Below are 18,378 nucleotides of genomic sequence, written 5' to 3' on the forward strand. Positions count from 1 at the left end.
GTTTAAATACTTGGAAGGAACCGACCAGCTCCAGAACCTCGTTGGTAAATTACTTTTACAATGAAGGACCATTCACATCACGAAAACAAACGACTTGTTGATTCTACTTACAATATCCCCAACCAATAGACCATACCCAACCAATAATGCAAATGGCAGTTAAAAATTGTAACAAGGCAGAAACAGCATTCACAGTAAATACATCATCGTCCTCACAGAAAAAGCTGAATTCATATAAAGAAACACATGTCGGATGAAAAAGAATTTTCTTCAAAACCTACGCAGCAACAAGTGTACCAATACCAGGCAAGAAAATATTCAAAATTAGGACAATTAAAGGAAGATTGCCGTTGAGTTTAGGTACGCTCTTCAAAATAGTTCCAAAACCATCCTATGGAATAATAATTATTAGCAATTCCGAATTAGATGAAATTTGATCATGTCAATGGAAAATAATTTCAATGTAGTTCACGAATACGGATTCAACACACCGGATACCATCCGAATATTCGGAGACAATGTTTCTTGATAAACCTTCCTTCGTCAAGTGTATCTTTGAATTACTTACACCACCAACTAACGAAAGAAGTGCAGACATTTTTTTATTGGAAAGTAGATGGAAACCTGGAAATGGTGATTCATTGTCATGCGTTGTTGTTGTTTGTGGCTTGAAAGCAGATGGAACAACCATGAACAAAATAGATTTTTCTCTACGAATATTCATGTTTATTTTCATCCCATGACAAAATGTGTTAAGGTAGAGAGAATTGAATATGTGGACTATTTCAACCCTTCCACAATCATGTTATTATTGTGAAAGATACAAGTCAAAGATTTGATCGCACAAATCCTCAATCGTGTACACAATTTTAACCTCTGGCCGAACAAGTTGAGTTTGAATTTCAACATCGAGTTTTCTTTGATATTGAGGATGAACACCAACAAAAAGCTTGATATTTGGCATCATTGAAATTTTACCTAATTCATATAACTGAGGTTCAATTCATTGTCGTCAATCGTAAATTAGTTCAATATGCAACATTACAAAAATTTCAACATGACGCGAACTGAAAAGACATCAAAATGACTTACAGTGATTGGACATAATGTTTCGGAACAAAACCAAAAAGAAACTGCTTGAACCGAATGCAAATACTCATGCTCCCATTTGATTTGAATTTCGGATTGACTTTGATCACTCACATCAAAATGTTCTCTTCGTGGATTATAAATTTTGATTTTTCTTGTTATTGCAGCAACATCGTGATGACTTTGTTGGTGTGATGATGACCAAGTACTGGTCTGTTGCTGAAATAACTTTTCACACTTGTTGTGTAAATTTGAAATCACGTCACGATGCCAATTTCCACAACCTGAAATTCCTCCTGCTAAAAACAATGATTTTTCAATGTGTTGATGGGATGAATTTTCTTGTTCAAGCTGACGAGAGAGATCAGGATGGGGAGTGTGGGACGGAGCTTCAAAAACCAGAAAAGATGACATTTTTTAAACTCACAATCATATGAACTACAGCGTTGACCACCAAATAAATGGTTGGTAAATTGGTGATGAGAAGTAAAGAATGTCAAGCAGAAAGAGTCAAATGAACTAAAGCGTTATCATCCTGATTTTTTCGACACATGAGCAGTACTAAGAGAAGACTGCATTCGAGAAAGATGCATGGTGTTTTCCATGGGATCGTTATGGCATTTGGTGTTGATGTGCACTGAATCTCTTTTTATAATTACAATCACCCTTTTGAACACTGAAAATTCTCCTCTCTGCATCTAGTCCCTCAAAAGGGTCAGCAAATGAAGATCGTACAAGTTGGCGTCATCCTCTTTTCAAGAATCGACATCTTGTATCTTAATAATAATTTGAAAAACGCAAATTTGTAATTACTCATAGAAATATTAAGATCGAACGATTATTTCAGTGCTTTTTCACATTTAGATCCGTGGTTGTTGCCTGGCTCGAGCTATGGGCGTATTATCCTCAACTAAATGATACATTCCATACATGTAAATTTTCCATATTGAAAACATGGGTTGTTGGAATCTGAGGCCTAAGAGGTTATATTCATCGTGTTAGCTGGCAGACAACATGCATCATCTCATTTCCATAAGCTTAATAAAAACAACGCCACCCAGATTGAAGCAGCATTTGAGAGAGACCATGCTACCGGACTCTTTTTAAGAACCCAATAGAAAAAAAAACCAAACAACAATTTGTCTTGTTTGTTGGTAAAGTCATCGTTTCAGCCATCTCCTCGCCACCCTCTCGTCGACCAACTTTTCGAGTATTCCATCTTAGCTCCTGTTGTTCTAATCGGTACTAGTATCGATCCTCGCACAATGTCATCTTCAAGTAACTCCAAGTTCACGATTGTTGATTTAACAAAGGAAGTTGAAGAAACTACCAAAGAACAACAAGTCTCTACAAATGGACGAGCAAAGAGAAACAAGATCAACAAACGGTTTAGAAACAATCCAGGATTTGCTTCTAACTTTTTCTTCTTTCCTTCCAATGTCAATTCTACAACTGGACAATCATCACATAACTTGCAGAGTCAACAAGCTTCCTCTTCATCAACACCACAACCCCTAAATTGTGCAGCGAATCCGAGTACACACACCGCTGCAACCATAGGTAAACACGAGAGTGAAAAAACATCATCTAGTAGAAAAGGATTGACCAATACCTCCCCTAATTCATATCATGTAAATTCATCCATTGCACAACTGAATACATTCACTTCTAAAGGTGTGGCTTCAGATATAAAACCAAATTTTCCAATAGACGAAAAAGGAAATACCATTACTGGTGCGAGTCATCTCCCCAGTGAAATTCAAAACACAATTTTGGAGGAAGCCTCAATGCTTGACCTCTTACAAAACGAAGATACGTGTGTAGAAATGAGTCCCTCAGTCACTCAAACGTGTTTGAGCACTAACAACGCGGTCCTATCAAATTACTTGTCCTCTCCTCAGAATTTGGGGTTTTCGAACGTACCTCAAAGCAACATTGGACTTGCAACACCATCATTGACATCCAACTCCTCCACAACTCCACCATCTTCTCAAAAACGACATGGTCGCAATCCCACAGCTAAAAGAGGTTCCATTTGTCAGGAAATTTTGTATGATAAGAGAAGATACTCGTGTAGTGATTTGGTGTTTTCCCAAACGAATCAATCTTCATTTACAAACGCTCAAATGGCAACGATCAATGCACCACAAGGTGAAACACCCGTATCAACTCATGGAAGGCTGTCTTCACCTCAAGCAACCTGGGAAGCTATGCAATCTTATGTTTTTCCTTTAACAAGGACTTATGAAGCAAGTGAAGAATCTTCAAACGAAAGAATTTTGTGTGAAGACTCCCAACACTCCGCTTCATTCAGTTTTCAGGAAGAAGATGCCTCAATTTGCGAAGCATATTTGATGAATCCTTCGTTGAAAAAGAGAAGACCTAGTGTTCAAGTTGATACTGATTCGTTGTCATCATTCGTGGCCAACTTCCAAAATCAAATGAACCTGAGTAGTGTGCACAATTCCTCCTTAGGATTTAACAATGTTGTCTTGGTCAATCAACCACAGTTGCAACCAACAAACCAGGTCTTTGAGCCCTCTTTCAACACCACCAATTTCATGCAACATCAAACAGTGGCTACAAACACAACCGAAGCAACCACCATATTCAACAGCCTTCCTGAAACAGTTCAGCAACAAGTTGTGGATATTATTGTCAATCATCTACTAGTGCAAAGCAACCAAGAGAGCACTAATAATGTAGAAAATAACTCTCACCAACAGGAAAATTATATTTCCGAACTTTGTGCTTCAAACCCCAATGCGCCTTCATTCCTAGACGAAAAAGATCTTCAATCTCTTGATTTACCTGGTTTTGATATTGCAACTTCGGAGCCAAGCAGCGATACACAACCATCTCCTTCTCTTCTCTCTCCTTCTACATTTTTAAATGTTGAATTGAATGTAAATAGTAATGTGGCTGAGATTGGACAACCATCATTAGCCTCCTCAACAATATCATCAGAGGCATTTGGAAATGATTTGAAAGGAGCCATTGGTAGTATTATTCAGCCTTCTCCCTCTTCAATAAGAGACGTTTCTAGAAATGAATTTTTAATTCCATCATCAGAATTTTCTTCAGCAGAGATTACATCCGAATCCGCTACTTCTTCAACTCCTCATCAACTTCATCAGGGTGTTTCAAGAAGTAATACTGAAGAAGTCAACATTTCAGAAGAGGAGTTTGAAAACTTTTTAGACATCTTGTTTCAACACGTTCCCGAATTGTAAATAAAAAAGTTCTGATTAATCTCCATTTTTTTTTAATAATAAATTTTTAAAAAAATGAGAGGAACAGCCTCCCTCGAACAAGATGCTCGTTTCACGAACAAGGACAAGGCCCTTGTGCAAAGTACAAAATTCCCCAAAGGCTTTGATATCAAAGTAGATATGAGCAAGGTAAATCTAGAAGTTTTTAAATTGTGGATTCATTCTAAAATTGAAGAATTAACAGGCTCGGATGATGATATGATTAGCGAATACGCGATAAGTATGCTTCAAGATTCATCACCCGATCCGAAGCAAATGCAAATACAACTTGCTGGATTTTTAACGATAGACAATGCTGCCGTCTTTATGACTGAATTATGGAAGTTATTAGTGGAGGCACAAAACAGCCCAAGTGGAGTTCCTAAAGCCTTGCTATCTTTGGAGATGGAACGAGTGAAAAAAGAGCAAGAGGAACAAGAGAAAATTTCAAGAAAGTTCCAAGAAAGAATACCTAACCGATATTACAACTCTACTACTAGCTACCAACAACAACAAATCAGAGGCACAACCCATCATCACACTGCCAAGCACCCTCGTCCTTATGACCGATCATCATCTAATAGACAACAACGCCAAACTACACCATCAAGCGTGAGCGACAATGCTCAACAAGAAGCAACTGAAGAACAAAAAGAAGGTGAAAAACCATCACTAGGCTCCGAACGCAGACTCAATACTACTGATAGCTCAGATTACAAAAGAGATCAATCACATTTCAGAAATCGTTATGACCAACACAGAGGCAACTTCAATAGTGGTCAACAAAATCTTGTATCAAGAAGAACAGAACGAAGATCAAACTCTATAGACTTTTATGAGAAACCAACTTTCAAGGAGCGAGCAGACAAAATTGCTGATAAAACTGTTGATAACAAGGTGTCACCACCTAGAAAGATGCCTGCTCACGAAAATCAAGGCCAACGGAGAGTACCACCACCCCCTCCACCCTCTTCCTCTGAGGAAGATTCAGACTCAGATGGAGATAATTATATCAATGAACGAAGAAAAACTGTAGACGAGTTTGACCGCTTACGCAAAAGAGCATTGGCTTCCATGCAAGCAAATAGTAAACGATAAAAGTTGTCAAGGCAGTTGCTCTTTTCTCACTTTGTGAAACCACCAAAACCATTGAGCACAACAAGAACAAGTAGTCAAGTGGAGATGTTTCAGGAATATTTATTTTTGTGAGTCAACCAATTTGGTATCTCGCGCTAGCATGATAATACTCCCACTAACGCTCAAAATGTGAGGGTGTAATTACGGCTTTAAAGTTTACATAAAAAGTCACTTGAGGATACGCTTGTGCTAGTTTCGGAAAAAGAGCAGCTTCCATTTCATCTAAAATCATCACCATTTTCAAATGTTTGCAATGTTTTAGCACATTGACGTCCAATACGTCACCTGAATCAACAGTTAAATGTGTCAAGTTTGGGAAATTCTTCAATGAATTTTTTTCGAATCCAATCATGGTTAATCGTTTCAAATTTTCATGACGTGTTGTAGATAGTGCCGAAAAATTGTAAATTTCTAAAATTTCGATGGAGTGTGGAATGAAGAAATAGCCAGTAACTGAGGTATCAAATCGAAGATGTTTCAAGTTTGATCTATTTCCAACTTCCATCAGATTCAATGAAAGAGGTGTTGATATCTTTGAAATTTTCAAAGTCTGCAAATTTGGATATTTTGATGAACGTTCAAGAGCTGAAAATAAAGATTTTGGAACTCTACATGAATCAATTTCTAACGTTTCTAATACAGGAGAATCTTGGAATATCGTATTCAGAGCTTCAATACATTCTTCAGAAACTTCTTTCAAGACAAGCTTTTTGATGTGTTTGCTGTTTTCCTTGTAGGTGAATAATTTTTGTGAAACATTTTCTGTGATCGTTTCCCAATTTTCTAGAGTTAAATATTCAATATTATTTGTAATTTCAAATAATTGAATAAATGACGCACGCAATGTGAGTGATTTCACCTGTAGACTAATAAGACGTTTACAACTTTCACTTTGCATGCTTTCAATCGAATTCACAATAATCTTCTCCATTAATGGGCATTGTAACTCCTTGAAAATTCCAACTTTCGAAAGTATATGTCCATTGGAAAAGTGGTTTGGTCCAGTGATACTTAATACTCCAATAGCTCCTTTAAAGTCAATATAATTCAAGTTTTGACTGAATATGGATAATGATGACACACAATTATTCTTTTTCTCATTGATGATTAATGAAGAAAGGTTGACACAATTAATGTAAATCAATTCGAATCCATGTATCTCAAGGGATTGAAGCGTTCCAGACTCTAAACGAAGACTATTTTGTCTGCTTGCGTGCAGTGTTAAATGACGCAGTTTCACAAGTGATTTGATGCTGGACAAGTTATCGAAAATGTCTTCAAGAATATTCAAGCGCTCAATATTTGATATATATGAAGTGATTTTTCCTTTCGGATCCAGCAGTTTTTCAATAGAAAGAGACTTCAAGTTCTGTCCAATGTTCTTCAAAGATGATTCGTAAATGGATTTCACTTCTAAACTAGTTATATTGGAAAATATTTCAGCTTTGAGTCTTAGTTTTGGGTATCCAATTTGTAAGGTCTTAATCTGTGCAAGGTTTACATATGTTGAAAGGTTACGAATCTGGGAATCATTGTCCAAGCGCAAGGTGTCAAGCTTGATAGATCTAAATTTATAATCTTTCAAGCTAGCTTCAAGGTCAAAACTTCCTTCTAAATGTAACCTAGTAAGGTTAGGGAATTCTGGAAGTGTTGGGGGGCATTTAAGTAAAGCCAGGTCCTGTATGCAGTGAGCATCTTCAAATTCGACAGGTTTAGTAGTGCTTAATCGAACAGATCGGTGTGACTTTACAACTTCCTTTGTTGTCTTCTCCTTGATTACAACGCCATCAACCACGTGATACACAGATCCACCTGAAACAGTGTATGGTTCATCAATCTTTAGGAATGTTTGACGTTGTAACATTTTCATGTCCTCCAAATATTGCCAAGTTCCTCTTCTCTTCTTTTTTTCTACCTTTTCCTCGTTTTCAATATAGGTTGCGTTCTTGAATATGATGCCATGTGAGGAAAGCCAATGAAGCATATCGTTTGAAAGTCCGCTTGCTGTTCTAATATATTTCTTTCTTGGTTCAATGTAAGTCTTAAAGATTTCAAATTGTGACATGTTTGAAAAATCCATGTACGGGGTAAGTTCAAAGGATGACAACGCACTATCATATTGAGATGCATTGCGCCACACTTTACAAACTCGAGACACCTTCAAAAAATCAGAAAATGTCAAGAATGAGAAAACCACAGCCCATACGTCAGGTGTTTCAATTAAATTAAATTTGCCGTAGTGTTGAGTAACACCTTTGGAGTTGTCTCGAAGAATGAGAATTTCTGCAGAACTAAATACGTCCACAAGTTTTGCCAATTTCGATTGCAATATTTTGCAAATGTTGATTAATTTAGTTCTATCTTGTGGAGACGCTTGCACATATTCCGATTCAATACTTCTCAAAGCAAGTTCATATTTAACAGATTCAACAATAAAATTTTCAATTTTAGGATCATCAGCAAGTTTTGTTGGTGTATCAATATTGGATGATGATGATGCGGATTCTGTGTTTTGTGTGATTGTTGGTACCTCTTGCACTTCTGCGCTCGAATTGCTCACGAGTCGTTTTTTTTGACTAGACTCTTCTTCATGAACAATGTCGGAGGACTTGATGCGTTTCATGATGATATTTTTTTGTGGTTTTCTTGTGGCCTAGGAGCGGAAGAAAGCAGGTGCATTGATTAAATGATGGACATTAACCATGGCATCAAGGACGACACAACACAACAGGGCAATTACATGTGTATTAAACTGATAATTAAAATATCATCGGTTGATATCCGGACGGACAATATTATGTCGACTAAATAAAGATCGAAATTAATTTTGTAGCTTGCATCACCTTCGAAATAACTTACCACAATAAGGAGACACTACTTTTGCACAATATTCATTCAATAAGCTTCTTTTACTATGTAAAATACAGACGCGATTCTCTGCTATACCTTCCCGCCAATTCCAAACACACAGGGTTACAATTTCTGAAAAAAAAACCTCAATTAATGACCGACATTGATAAAGAAAAGATTCAACGAATAGTGAAAGACGCTGTTGAGAGCGTTATACAACATGATACACCATATGATCATTCCAAAGTAACGCACTGGGTGAACAATATTATTGATAAAACAATGAAATCAGCAACAGCCATGTCGAAACCATATAAATACATAGTAACTTGTGTGATTGTACAAAATAACGGAGCTGGATTTCATACATCCTCTTCCTGTTATTGGGAAACTACGGATGATAGCTATATTGATAAGTTTGAAGGGCAAAATCTATATTGTATAACCAGTGTGTATTGGATTAGCCTTTGAATGAATCAACCTCATCATGATTTTCCAATACATGTTCGTTTTGCATATCCAACATTATGATGATGTATTTTGTTTTGGAGCAATAATGCGATTGACATCAGTCGTGCTCTCATTTGTATTCGTAGTTGCTGAACTAGTATCCAGATCATTGGCCTTGCTTTTCACCTGCTCTCGAACGTTGCTGATATCAAATGAACCTGGGAACAAATTTAGGTGGCTGTCCTTTTGTTGGATCATCTTGGCTTTTTCCAAGTCCTCTTTCAACAGTGTGTCATCTTCTTTAATGACAGCAATTCCATGCATTTCCTCTCTAAATTTCCGAAGACCGCCAGCCATGGTTTTTATCTTATTCATCCAATCTTCTTTGTTTATCATTTCGGATGCGCCCAGTAAATCGGACATGTTTTGTTTCTTTTTAAATGTTTCCAAATCTCTTCCCATTCCTTCATTGTATCCAATGAGAAATTGTCGAATTGAAGATTGAACGAGTGTAAATCGTGTCCGCACAAAATGTTGAAATTTTTCTTGTATGCTATGCCAATCTTCCGATGGTGACATTGGTCCTCGTATATTATTTTGTGATGATGAAAGATTATTCGGATGCAATATTTGATCATTTGTTTGTACAGCTTGTTCATCATTTTGTGGTAACTCTGGTTCCTTTTTGCTTTTTAATCCTACGAGTTGCATCGTTTCGATGGTACTATTTTTCATGTCAATACCTGTTTGAATAATTGCATTCTTCAGACAACGTAGGCGAATACTGATCGGAATTTTCACTTTTACAGGTTTAGGCTCGTTAGGATCATCAGGAATTCCGGCAGTGTGTTCATGTTTAATATCTTCCCACCGCCATTTCACTTCGTATTTTATCACTGACCAATAGTGCTTGATTTGGTTGAAATTCAGTTTTGGCATTTTTTAAAGTCAAAACAAAAAGCACAAATCAAGTCCCATACAATAAAACTCAAAAGAATTTCAATAATACTCTCGCACAGTTAAAACAATAGAGAATTAGTCCAATAACATAAAAACATGATACCACAACAGCCCTTCCAAGAAATTCCATTCTCTAGTATAGACGAAAATATTTTAATTGGACATGCTCATAATCAAGGAAACACATCGGGATGTACAGTGATTTTGAGTAAAGATGGAGAGGGCTTTCTGGCAGGAATAGATTGTCGTGGAGGTTTGTATTGCTATTTCAATATTGATGAAACATACATTCTCTGTTCAATGTTTTTAATGATCCTGGGATGACAATAAGGAGGAACATGTACAAGGGAGACCGATTTACTGAAAACTGGAATGCTTGTGGAGCATATACATGCTGTAGGTTATCTGTGGCTGATGTCTATTATTTGAATATAAATGATTGAAATGCACACTAGTGTGTACTCTCTGGAGGGAGTGTCTTTGGACTCGATTGCTCGTCAGGAGTGACGAAATATTTGTGTGAACACCAAGTGGGCTATCATACAGACGTGATCAATGTTCCAATTGTTTGTCAGGCTTCTCTCTATGACTTGCCAATGTTTTTGCATGAGGAAGAGGTCACGTCTCTTCCACACTCCATTAAGGGAAATTTACATTTACTTCCAAATTATTATGAAATGGGTTATCAAGCGTGTTGTAATGCAACGAATTGTAGTTCGACCATACGAGAAAATGGCCACCATGATCTGGAGTATGAAATGAATGGAAATATCGGAGCTGGTATGGGTGGATGTATTGGAAAAGCTCAAGGAACTGAAACAGCAATGAAAGGTGGTTTGGGAACATTTGCCATTCAAGTTGGCGATTTAAAAATTGGTGCTCTTGTGGCAGTAAATTGTTTTGGAGATGTTATTGAAAATGGAAAAATCATTGCTGGATGTCTGAAAAAGAATATTAAGAATTTTGAACAACTTGAATGCATGAACACTGTCTGCGATTCAAATGAGTGTTCGTCTCTATTTGCAGATACTGAAATGGTACTGATCAATGAGTATTTGAAGAGAAAACAGGATTGGAACGGTTTTGCCTTGAACGAAAGTAAGAATGAATGTGACCAAGATAATGATTCTGGACAACAACAACATTTCAAAGAACAACAACGAGCATGCACAAACACCACATTAGGAGTGGTCATCACAAACGGTAAATTTGACAAGGCACAACTCTCTAGAATAGCGACCATGGCACACGATGGGTACGCCAGATCCATGAAGCCATCTCACACTCTCTATGATGGCGACTCTATATTTGCTCTCTCCACATACCGAGACACAACGTCATCACATGACGAACATGCTCCAACGAACGTAGCAGGAGCTTTGGCTGCCTTTGTTGTGGAAAAGGCTGTTCTTAGAGCGGTGAAAAGTGCCAAATCCACTGGAGGTTATGTTGCGTATTGCGATTTGAACAAACTTCTGTCTTGATTATGACATCAAGTACCATGTTCACCTTACTAAAGTTCACTGAACCGATCGAGCAAAACTTCCATCTATGAAATCAAAAGTCCAACATTGTTTTCATATCTCAACAAGCAGGGTTCACCAGCCATCATGCACGTTTGAAAATAAATTTAAAACAGATATCTGATTATTCCAACACAAACAAAACAACAACAAACGAATTCTGAATTACACAAGCCTCATCCTTCAACATGTCTGCTTCAACCACAACAACACCATCGGAAGCAACCAATTACAACACCTCTCTGTACACATCCACACTCCGAATGGTTCTTCCCTATTCTTATAAAGCTAGGCAATACATTCGATATTATTTACCATATCCATCTGAGTTTGGAGCCACGCAAATCACTCCCAACTTGTGGCTCGGAGATCTCTCTGATGCCATGAATGTTCCTCATCTCAACAAGAATTCCATCACTCACATCGTTACATGTGTCAAATCACTGAAACCATTCTATCCCGAAGAAGGATTTACGTATTTAAATTTACATTTGTTTGATCAAACGGATGAGCATATTGGAGATACCATCTTTGAAGAATCCTTTGAATATATTGATCAAGCCATTCAAAACGGAAATACTGTGCTCGTACATTGCATGAAAGGAAGATCAAGAAGTGCAACCATTCTCATTGCATATTTGATGAGAAAGAATGGATGGACGTATCTTGAGACTCTCAGGATGGTTCAACAAAAGAGATCCATTGTACAACCCAATGAAGGATTTGAAAGACAATTATTAGAATTGGAAAGAAAGCTGTTGTCCTCATCGAATGATTCATTACAATAACTTGTACAATTCCCAATTATTAATAAACCCTTTTTAACAGGAATGACACTTTCCAGAGGTTGGTTGATTTTTGCAAACACAAAAAATGAGCGATTCTTCTGTGGCAACTGCTTCGACGCCTACACCCGACACATCATCATCAAATAACAACACGAATCGTTCCCAACCCAAGAAACCAAAATCTCTCCAGATTATTTCTTCTCCACCTATTATTAAAAAACTCCCTGATGATGTCCAACAGTTTCTCAAATCGGGAACCAATATTGGATCTCTTTCGGATTGCATCAAAGAATTGGTCGAAAATGCGATCGATGCTCATGCAACAAATATTGAAATTTTGCTAACACAATCAGGATTTACTTCCATCTGTGTCAAGGACAATGGAGATGGAATTCCACAAGAAAATTTCGATACATTATGTAAACGATATTATACCCACAAATATTCGGAAATTCATAAAGATGGTCAACAATGTGATTACTTGGGATACAAAGGAGAGGCCCTGAATAGCATTTGTAATATTAGCAAGGATGTTCATGTAAAAACAAAATACGGAGATAATGAATCCGAGTTGGGATCTCATATTATTTATGATAAGAGAGGAGAAAAATTATCTGTTAATTCAATTCGTCACTCCAAAGGCACAACAATAGTAGTGAATGAATTATTTTCTGCACTGCCCGTTCGAAGAAAATGCTTTCAAAACGATTTGAAAAAGCAAGTGGAACATACTGTTACGATATTGAAACGTATAGCTCTTATTCATTTCAATATTCGGTTTTTATTGAAGGATGGTGAAAAGACTCTGTTTCTTAAACTAGGAAATATTCAAACAATGAAAGCATCACTGCAAGCAGTATTTGGAGCAGGAAATATTTATGAACATTTATACTTTTATGATGGATCCTTGAATAATCATTCTGCTGCCACACATGACACATGCACAAGCGGAATTGCAAGTACTGACGCTAACACATCATCAACAAGTACTGTCACATCTTCTGAACATCTACCTCACTACTCCATTCAATGCTACGTACCGCTTTATGAAACGATTGCAAAATCTAACGATACCTCATTAACCCCTGACGAATTGTCCCCTTTAAAAGACATTACCAAATTTTTCTCAACAACAAAACCTCACATTTATGCCAACAATCGAGTAATTCTCGAGTATCAGGAAATCCAACAAGCGATGAAAGATATCTTTTCAAATTTCTTCAGAAATCAGAAGGGTGTTAGTTCCAATCTATTTTATATTTTGGTCATTCAAGTGGATTCACATTATTTTGATGTGACCATTAATCCTAACAAAACCAAAATGATCAGCTCCATAGACGAAGCGATCAAAAAAGAGCTTCAAATGAATATAATCAAACACTATGCTGAGGAAGTGAGAAAGTTCAAAGAGTTGAACAATCCAACTCCTTCTAAACTATTGAGTCAAGATGATCCCAATATTATTGACAATTCCAATGCGGTACTCAACGTTTCACGAATATTGGCCTCCTCACCCTCCATCAAGAAGAATCAATCTTCATTATTAAGCACTCCACCCTCTTCAACTACTAGTAGTAATAATACTTCACCATCTTTTTCTCTCTCATCCCAGATGATTCCACCGAGCACTCCCATGAGCAGCAGAAGATCCGAGTTGGTGTCACCATCTCCAACCAGAAGCGGTGGTAGTTGTAGCAGCAGCAGCAACTCCAATAACACGACAACATCGAGCCATAACAACACCCCTCCTTCTTCTTCTCGAGTGCAAACCTCAATCACAAGCTTTACAAGTTCCATTGCAAATCAGAGTAGTACGAACAGACCTAATAGAGACATTTCTCTGGATGATTCATTACTAGATACCGTACAATCATTGGATCAAGTATTTGGTTCTCCTATTCTTCCCAATGATAAGAGCAGTGGTGCTGGTGGAATCAATCAGCAGCAACAACAACAATCAACAAGATCATCATTGAGTCATACACGACGTGAAGAATCGAGTACCAATGAATTATCATCATCATCATCAAAAAACATTTCAACGGAGAATCATTGCTCTGTAGAAGGAAACTCTCACAATGCCATCATGGAAGACGATCATGTCCCTGCAACCAACCACAGTAGTAGAGGATCTGTGAGTAGTACTGCTGCTAGTACCTCCACTACTACGACCTCTCAGACCAATAAGCGCGTTCATGCTGGTTCCTCACTCGTCGTGACTTGTCCACCTTCTGCCTCAGCTTCAGATTTTGACAAATTCAAAGCTGCAAATCCAAAGAAGAGAAAAACATTACAACAAACGAGTATTAACCTTGTGTCCAATGCTACACAACAAGAACAATCCAATTATGATATCACAATACAAGAAGCTGTAGATTTGAGTGTTGAATATCTCACGAAAAAGAGAAAGAAGTTTATGGAAAATATAACGTCTGACACTGAAAGTAGCTCTGAATGTCAACATGTTTTAAAGAGTGATCTGTCAAATTCATCAAAGATACAAATTCTTGGAAGTATTCAACACAAGCTTGGTATTTTGTATCATTGTGAGCACAAGAAACTACTATTTGCAAATTTATTGCAAATGAAAGAGGATTGTCTTTATCACAGCCTGCTGCAGACGTATGACTTGTCGACATCTATTATGCCTTTATCACAGCCTCTTAATTTATTATCCTTATTAAGTAAGGATGCTAAAACATCCAAGATATATAGACGTTTGTGTATAAAGAAGGAATACCAATCCATCTTCCAACAGAATGGGTTTCAGGTTGAATTTGAAGTGGAGCTATTGCCGAATGAAAAACAAAAACGAATTATAAGGATTGATCTTGTAGGAATTGTTAGCAATACTGTATTTAATACCAATGGAACTACTGATCATCACAGCTACACTCAAGACGATTTGATTGAGATTTTAAATAAGCTTGATGAATTCGAACGTGATATTTTAAAAAACGAAGATATTGTTAAATTAATAAGTGAAGGAAAAATTACAAAAGAGGGTCTCATCTCAGAATGTAGATTCTTCTTTAGACCAAACGTTGTCAAAGAATTTATGAAAAACCACTGTCACCGTTATGCATTGGCGACTATTAGAGATTCGACCATTCAAGAAATTTGCACTGACTTGAAAAATACTTCCTTGTCGCCATTAAGAGATTTTATTGCACGTTCAACAGGTTCTGAAATACCAGAGACAGTCATTACACACTATTTTACTGTTAAGGGCTTAGATCAATAAAGCCAATACCACTAAAACCAAGATGAGAGCCATGGAAGTGAATGTAGTGGAGGCTGAGGCATCCAAATATACTTTGACAGTGTAGATTCCGTCCAACGAGCTTGAAGTATTGAACACAGTTGACCACTTGTTGGTTGATGCATCATAGAAGTTCAAAGTATTTCCAGTTGCTGCAAAAACTGATCCAGCGGTACACTTGGTAATGGAAGCAAATGTATTCTCAATACCACATGTTCCCAAAGCAGACACAGCTGTGTTGGTACCTGGCCAACTGTCTGCACCAAGAGCTGCAAAATCACTTTTTCCTGCTGATTTCAAAACATTGACTTTGTCATCCATGTTAGATCCTCCCAAGAAGATGGAACCCATGGATGTACTGAATCCCTTAACATAAGCAATGGTATTAAAGTACTGACCACTTCTGACTTGCACGTTGGCAACAACAGACCAGGCACCAGTCTTGTGGTTATAGTTGCAAATACCTACACAACCAGAAGTTCCAAATGTGGTAGCGACAACAAAGATATCATCAGTTGACAAGGCATTAACGTTGTAATAGATATCTGTAACTGTTGAAGTTGGTCCGTTGGAAGGGAAGGACCAGGAGTCAGTGGACACATCATACACTCCAAAATAGGTGGAAGATCTTCCTGTAAAAGTGGCTGCTACATAGACCTTGTTGCTATTGAAAATCGCATAATCACTTTTAACGACCTTATTGACATTGGTAACAGTCTCACTTCCAAGTGGAACCCACTTTTTCTGAGTGTATGACCATCTTGCGAGGTTGCTGATGCTACTCTCTCCGTTTTGGTAGAGTGTAAAGTCACCACCAACATAAACGTCTCTTAGATCAGAACCAAGCATGCTATTGATGGAAGAAACCTTGTAGTCAGTAGCAATAGTTCTAACCTGGGCATTGACGTTCATGTAAGCTCCGTTATTCACAACGCTCAACCACTTGGAATCAGTTTCAACGTTTTTAACATTTGTTGCAGAAAAGTTTAAACCATGGAAAGCAATAGGAGCAGTAAGGGAAAGAGAGGCGTTTCCGCTACCAACCGATGAGAATCGACCTCCAGCATAAACAAAACCGAAAATATCGACATGAATACATTGTACAGGACCATTAGCACCACCCTCCAAGGAATCGAACAACTTGGTCTTTAGATCATAGTAACCAATGTTATTCACTGATTGTCCTTTAATAGTGCTGAAAGATCCACCTATATTTGTTGTAAGCCATTGGTATGTCCGTACCAAGAGAGGAGAATGGTTGGAATTTAGGGAATCCTTTCACTCTCACAACTACTACTTACCAAAGTATGCCTTAGTAGTGATTGGTAAGGTCAAAGCCTGACACACAGACAATAGGGCCAACAACACAAAAGCAACACACACAAATCTGCTGTTCATATTTTTTTTTGGTTTGAAGATTTGTAAAGTTAAGGCATGGAGCGGGAAAGCTCGAAAATATCCTTAAGGGGCGTTGGAACTTGTAAACTAAGTCTGCCAATCAATAAACAAGTTCCTGAAGGCCACCCGATCATTGGATCTGATTTCAATTAATCTATCAGAATGGATTTCTCATGGAATTTGATTGGCATTGCAAGAAAAAAATATATTATTGACAACTCGGAGAAATGAACCGAATGCTGACCCTCTATTATCCTTTGCTTGAATTTGCCTTTAGTGAGCTCCAAATTGAATCTTCATTCATTATAAAAGCATGTGGTATGATGGGTCTGTCATGGATATTTGCTGATCACTTACTTTTACGTTTTGGAGTCAATCAAGTCATTCTACTCCGATATCATCCAACCGTACTCAAACACTCCAAAGTATTACAACATTTCGATCAACAATGTACACAACACTATGAGAGATCATTTCTAGAGTTTGGAAACGTACGAGTTTATAGAAAGAGCACAAAAATAGGTCATCACGATGATGGTGAATGTTCCATCATGACTAGTAGTAGTACGAGTGGCTCAAACATTGAGAATCGTGGTGATGATGGAGCAAATCCAATGGAATACAAGTATGGTCAACACATATACAGAGAACATGCATATTCTATTTTGTATCATCATGTTTTTACACGTCGAGGCTTAAAAGCAATTTTTAATTCTTCCTTTTTGGGACTAAAAGTGGTGATGTATTTGGCAAAACAAGGCATGCAAGCAGTGAATGAGCTTTATTTCGAAGATGATGAAATTGAACTCAAAATATCTAATGAAGAGAGAATTCAACAAGTGAGACAAGCTCTGGAACAAATTGAAACACAAATTTCAAACATTCAGAATGAAGCACCAATCAAAAATCCTGATTGGATTATTTCTGTAATGTCTCTATTTCGAGTGAATGGCAATGAAGAAGATGAAACAAACGCAAATCAACAACATGTTGATGCATTGGAAGAGATGAAATCAGTGTTGATCAATGAATTGGAAAGCCTACAATTGGTGGAGGAGTATTTTCCAATGCATTCTACACATTATCGTCATGAAAAATCACCGTCCCACTATATGGTGCCCAATTTAAATTGGCTGCTTTCTAAATTTCTTTTTTCTCCCATCAAAACAAGGAGAATGTTTTCATTAGTGGATGAAATTTATGGTATTTCTGAAGAGAAAAGAAGAAGCAACATTTTCAAACATGGTTTTACATATCGCATGCTTTCTGTGGCTCTCTTTGCATTGTGCAGTTATTTAACAGAGTCAATCGCTAATTTGGAGATTTTTAGTTTTAAACAAAAGATCATGATGTATGGTATTAGTATGATTTTACAATGGAGTCTCATCTATCATCCTCTTAAAACAATTGCAACCAACGTCATGTACGATGAAAGCCCATTTCTTGACGCGGAAAAAAAGAGACAATCAAACAAAAATGCTAAGGATGGATGGTGGGAAGAAAACATATCTCGAACATTTTCCACGTGGTACCAATGTGCTAATGATATATACAAAGATCAAGGAATCATTGGATTTTTCAGAGCTTCACATGTCGGTGTTGTGTTACAGATGATTTCCAATTGGAGAAATAGTAAGTGATGCTTAATAAACGTGTTAAAACCAAGATGC

The 18,378-nt window shown here is 37.3% G+C and overlaps 11 protein-coding genes across 11 annotated transcripts; 6 read left to right on the top strand and 5 right to left on the bottom strand.

Moving 5' to 3' along the window:
- Positions 1 to 2: 2 nt before the first annotated feature.
- On the bottom strand, positions 3 to 598 carry C9374_007094 (uncharacterized protein; the record flags this gene model as incomplete). The annotated part of the gene is made up of 4 exons (XM_044697027.1): positions 3 to 52; positions 112 to 224; positions 282 to 391; positions 569 to 598. 4 exons carry the CDS (start codon positions 596 to 598, stop codon positions 3 to 5), a joined length of 303 nt encoding a protein of 100 aa, XP_044555457.1.
- A 210-nt stretch (positions 599 to 808) lies between these two features.
- C9374_007095 (uncharacterized protein) lies at positions 809 to 1,503 on the bottom strand (the record flags this gene model as incomplete). The annotated part of the gene is made up of 2 exons (XM_044697028.1): positions 809 to 991; positions 1,093 to 1,503. 2 exons carry the CDS (start codon positions 1,501 to 1,503, stop codon positions 809 to 811), a joined length of 594 nt encoding a protein of 197 aa, XP_044555458.1.
- Positions 1,504 to 2,354: 851 nt separating this feature from the next.
- Positions 2,355 to 4,322, top strand: C9374_007096 (uncharacterized protein; the record flags this gene model as incomplete). Its single annotated transcript, XM_044697029.1, has 1 exon — positions 2,355 to 4,322. One exon carries the CDS (start codon positions 2,355 to 2,357, stop codon positions 4,320 to 4,322), a length of 1,968 nt encoding a protein of 655 aa, XP_044555459.1.
- A 54-nt stretch (positions 4,323 to 4,376) lies between these two features.
- On the top strand, positions 4,377 to 5,438 carry C9374_007097 (uncharacterized protein; the record flags this gene model as incomplete). Its single annotated transcript, XM_044697030.1, has 1 exon — positions 4,377 to 5,438. One exon carries the CDS (start codon positions 4,377 to 4,379, stop codon positions 5,436 to 5,438), a length of 1,062 nt encoding a protein of 353 aa, XP_044555460.1.
- A 154-nt stretch (positions 5,439 to 5,592) lies between these two features.
- On the bottom strand, positions 5,593 to 8,100 carry C9374_007098 (uncharacterized protein; the record flags this gene model as incomplete). The annotated part of the gene is made up of 1 exon (XM_044697031.1): positions 5,593 to 8,100. One exon carries the CDS (start codon positions 8,098 to 8,100, stop codon positions 5,593 to 5,595), a length of 2,508 nt encoding a protein of 835 aa, XP_044555461.1.
- Positions 8,101 to 8,852: 752 nt separating this feature from the next.
- Positions 8,853 to 9,716, bottom strand: C9374_007099 (uncharacterized protein; the record flags this gene model as incomplete). The annotated part of the gene is made up of 1 exon (XM_044697032.1): positions 8,853 to 9,716. One exon carries the CDS (start codon positions 9,714 to 9,716, stop codon positions 8,853 to 8,855), a length of 864 nt encoding a protein of 287 aa, XP_044555462.1.
- Positions 9,717 to 9,833: 117 nt separating this feature from the next.
- Positions 9,834 to 11,221, top strand: C9374_007100 (uncharacterized protein; the record flags this gene model as incomplete). The annotated part of the gene is made up of 3 exons (XM_044697035.1): positions 9,834 to 9,990; positions 10,069 to 10,133; positions 10,193 to 11,221. 3 exons carry the CDS (start codon positions 9,834 to 9,836, stop codon positions 11,219 to 11,221), a joined length of 1,251 nt encoding a protein of 416 aa, XP_044555463.1.
- A 227-nt stretch (positions 11,222 to 11,448) lies between these two features.
- Positions 11,449 to 12,048, top strand: C9374_007101 (uncharacterized protein; the record flags this gene model as incomplete). Its single annotated transcript, XM_044697036.1, has 1 exon — positions 11,449 to 12,048. One exon carries the CDS (start codon positions 11,449 to 11,451, stop codon positions 12,046 to 12,048), a length of 600 nt encoding a protein of 199 aa, XP_044555464.1.
- An 85-nt stretch (positions 12,049 to 12,133) lies between these two features.
- Positions 12,134 to 15,276, top strand: C9374_007102 (uncharacterized protein; the record flags this gene model as incomplete). Its single annotated transcript, XM_044697037.1, has 2 exons — positions 12,134 to 15,195; positions 15,246 to 15,276. 2 exons carry the CDS (start codon positions 12,134 to 12,136, stop codon positions 15,274 to 15,276), a joined length of 3,093 nt encoding a protein of 1,030 aa, XP_044555465.1.
- Positions 15,277 to 15,280: 4 nt separating this feature from the next.
- C9374_007103 (uncharacterized protein) lies at positions 15,281 to 16,708 on the bottom strand (the record flags this gene model as incomplete). Its single annotated transcript, XM_044697038.1, has 2 exons — positions 15,281 to 16,518; positions 16,612 to 16,708. The coding sequence occupies 2 exons, from the start codon at positions 16,706 to 16,708 to the stop codon at positions 15,281 to 15,283; spliced, it is 1,335 nt and encodes a 444-aa protein (XP_044555466.1).
- Positions 16,709 to 16,935: 227 nt separating this feature from the next.
- On the top strand, positions 16,936 to 18,348 carry C9374_007104 (uncharacterized protein; the record flags this gene model as incomplete). The annotated part of the gene is made up of 1 exon (XM_044697039.1): positions 16,936 to 18,348. One exon carries the CDS (start codon positions 16,936 to 16,938, stop codon positions 18,346 to 18,348), a length of 1,413 nt encoding a protein of 470 aa, XP_044555467.1.
- Between the last annotated feature and the right edge of the window lie 30 nt (positions 18,349 to 18,378).

The sequence above is a fragment of the Naegleria lovaniensis genome, assembly GCF_003324165.1.
Source record: "Naegleria lovaniensis strain ATCC 30569 chromosome Unknown tig002, whole genome shotgun sequence".
Taxonomy (NCBI): Eukaryota; Heterolobosea; class Eutetramitea; order Acrasida; family Naegleriidae; genus Naegleria; species Naegleria lovaniensis.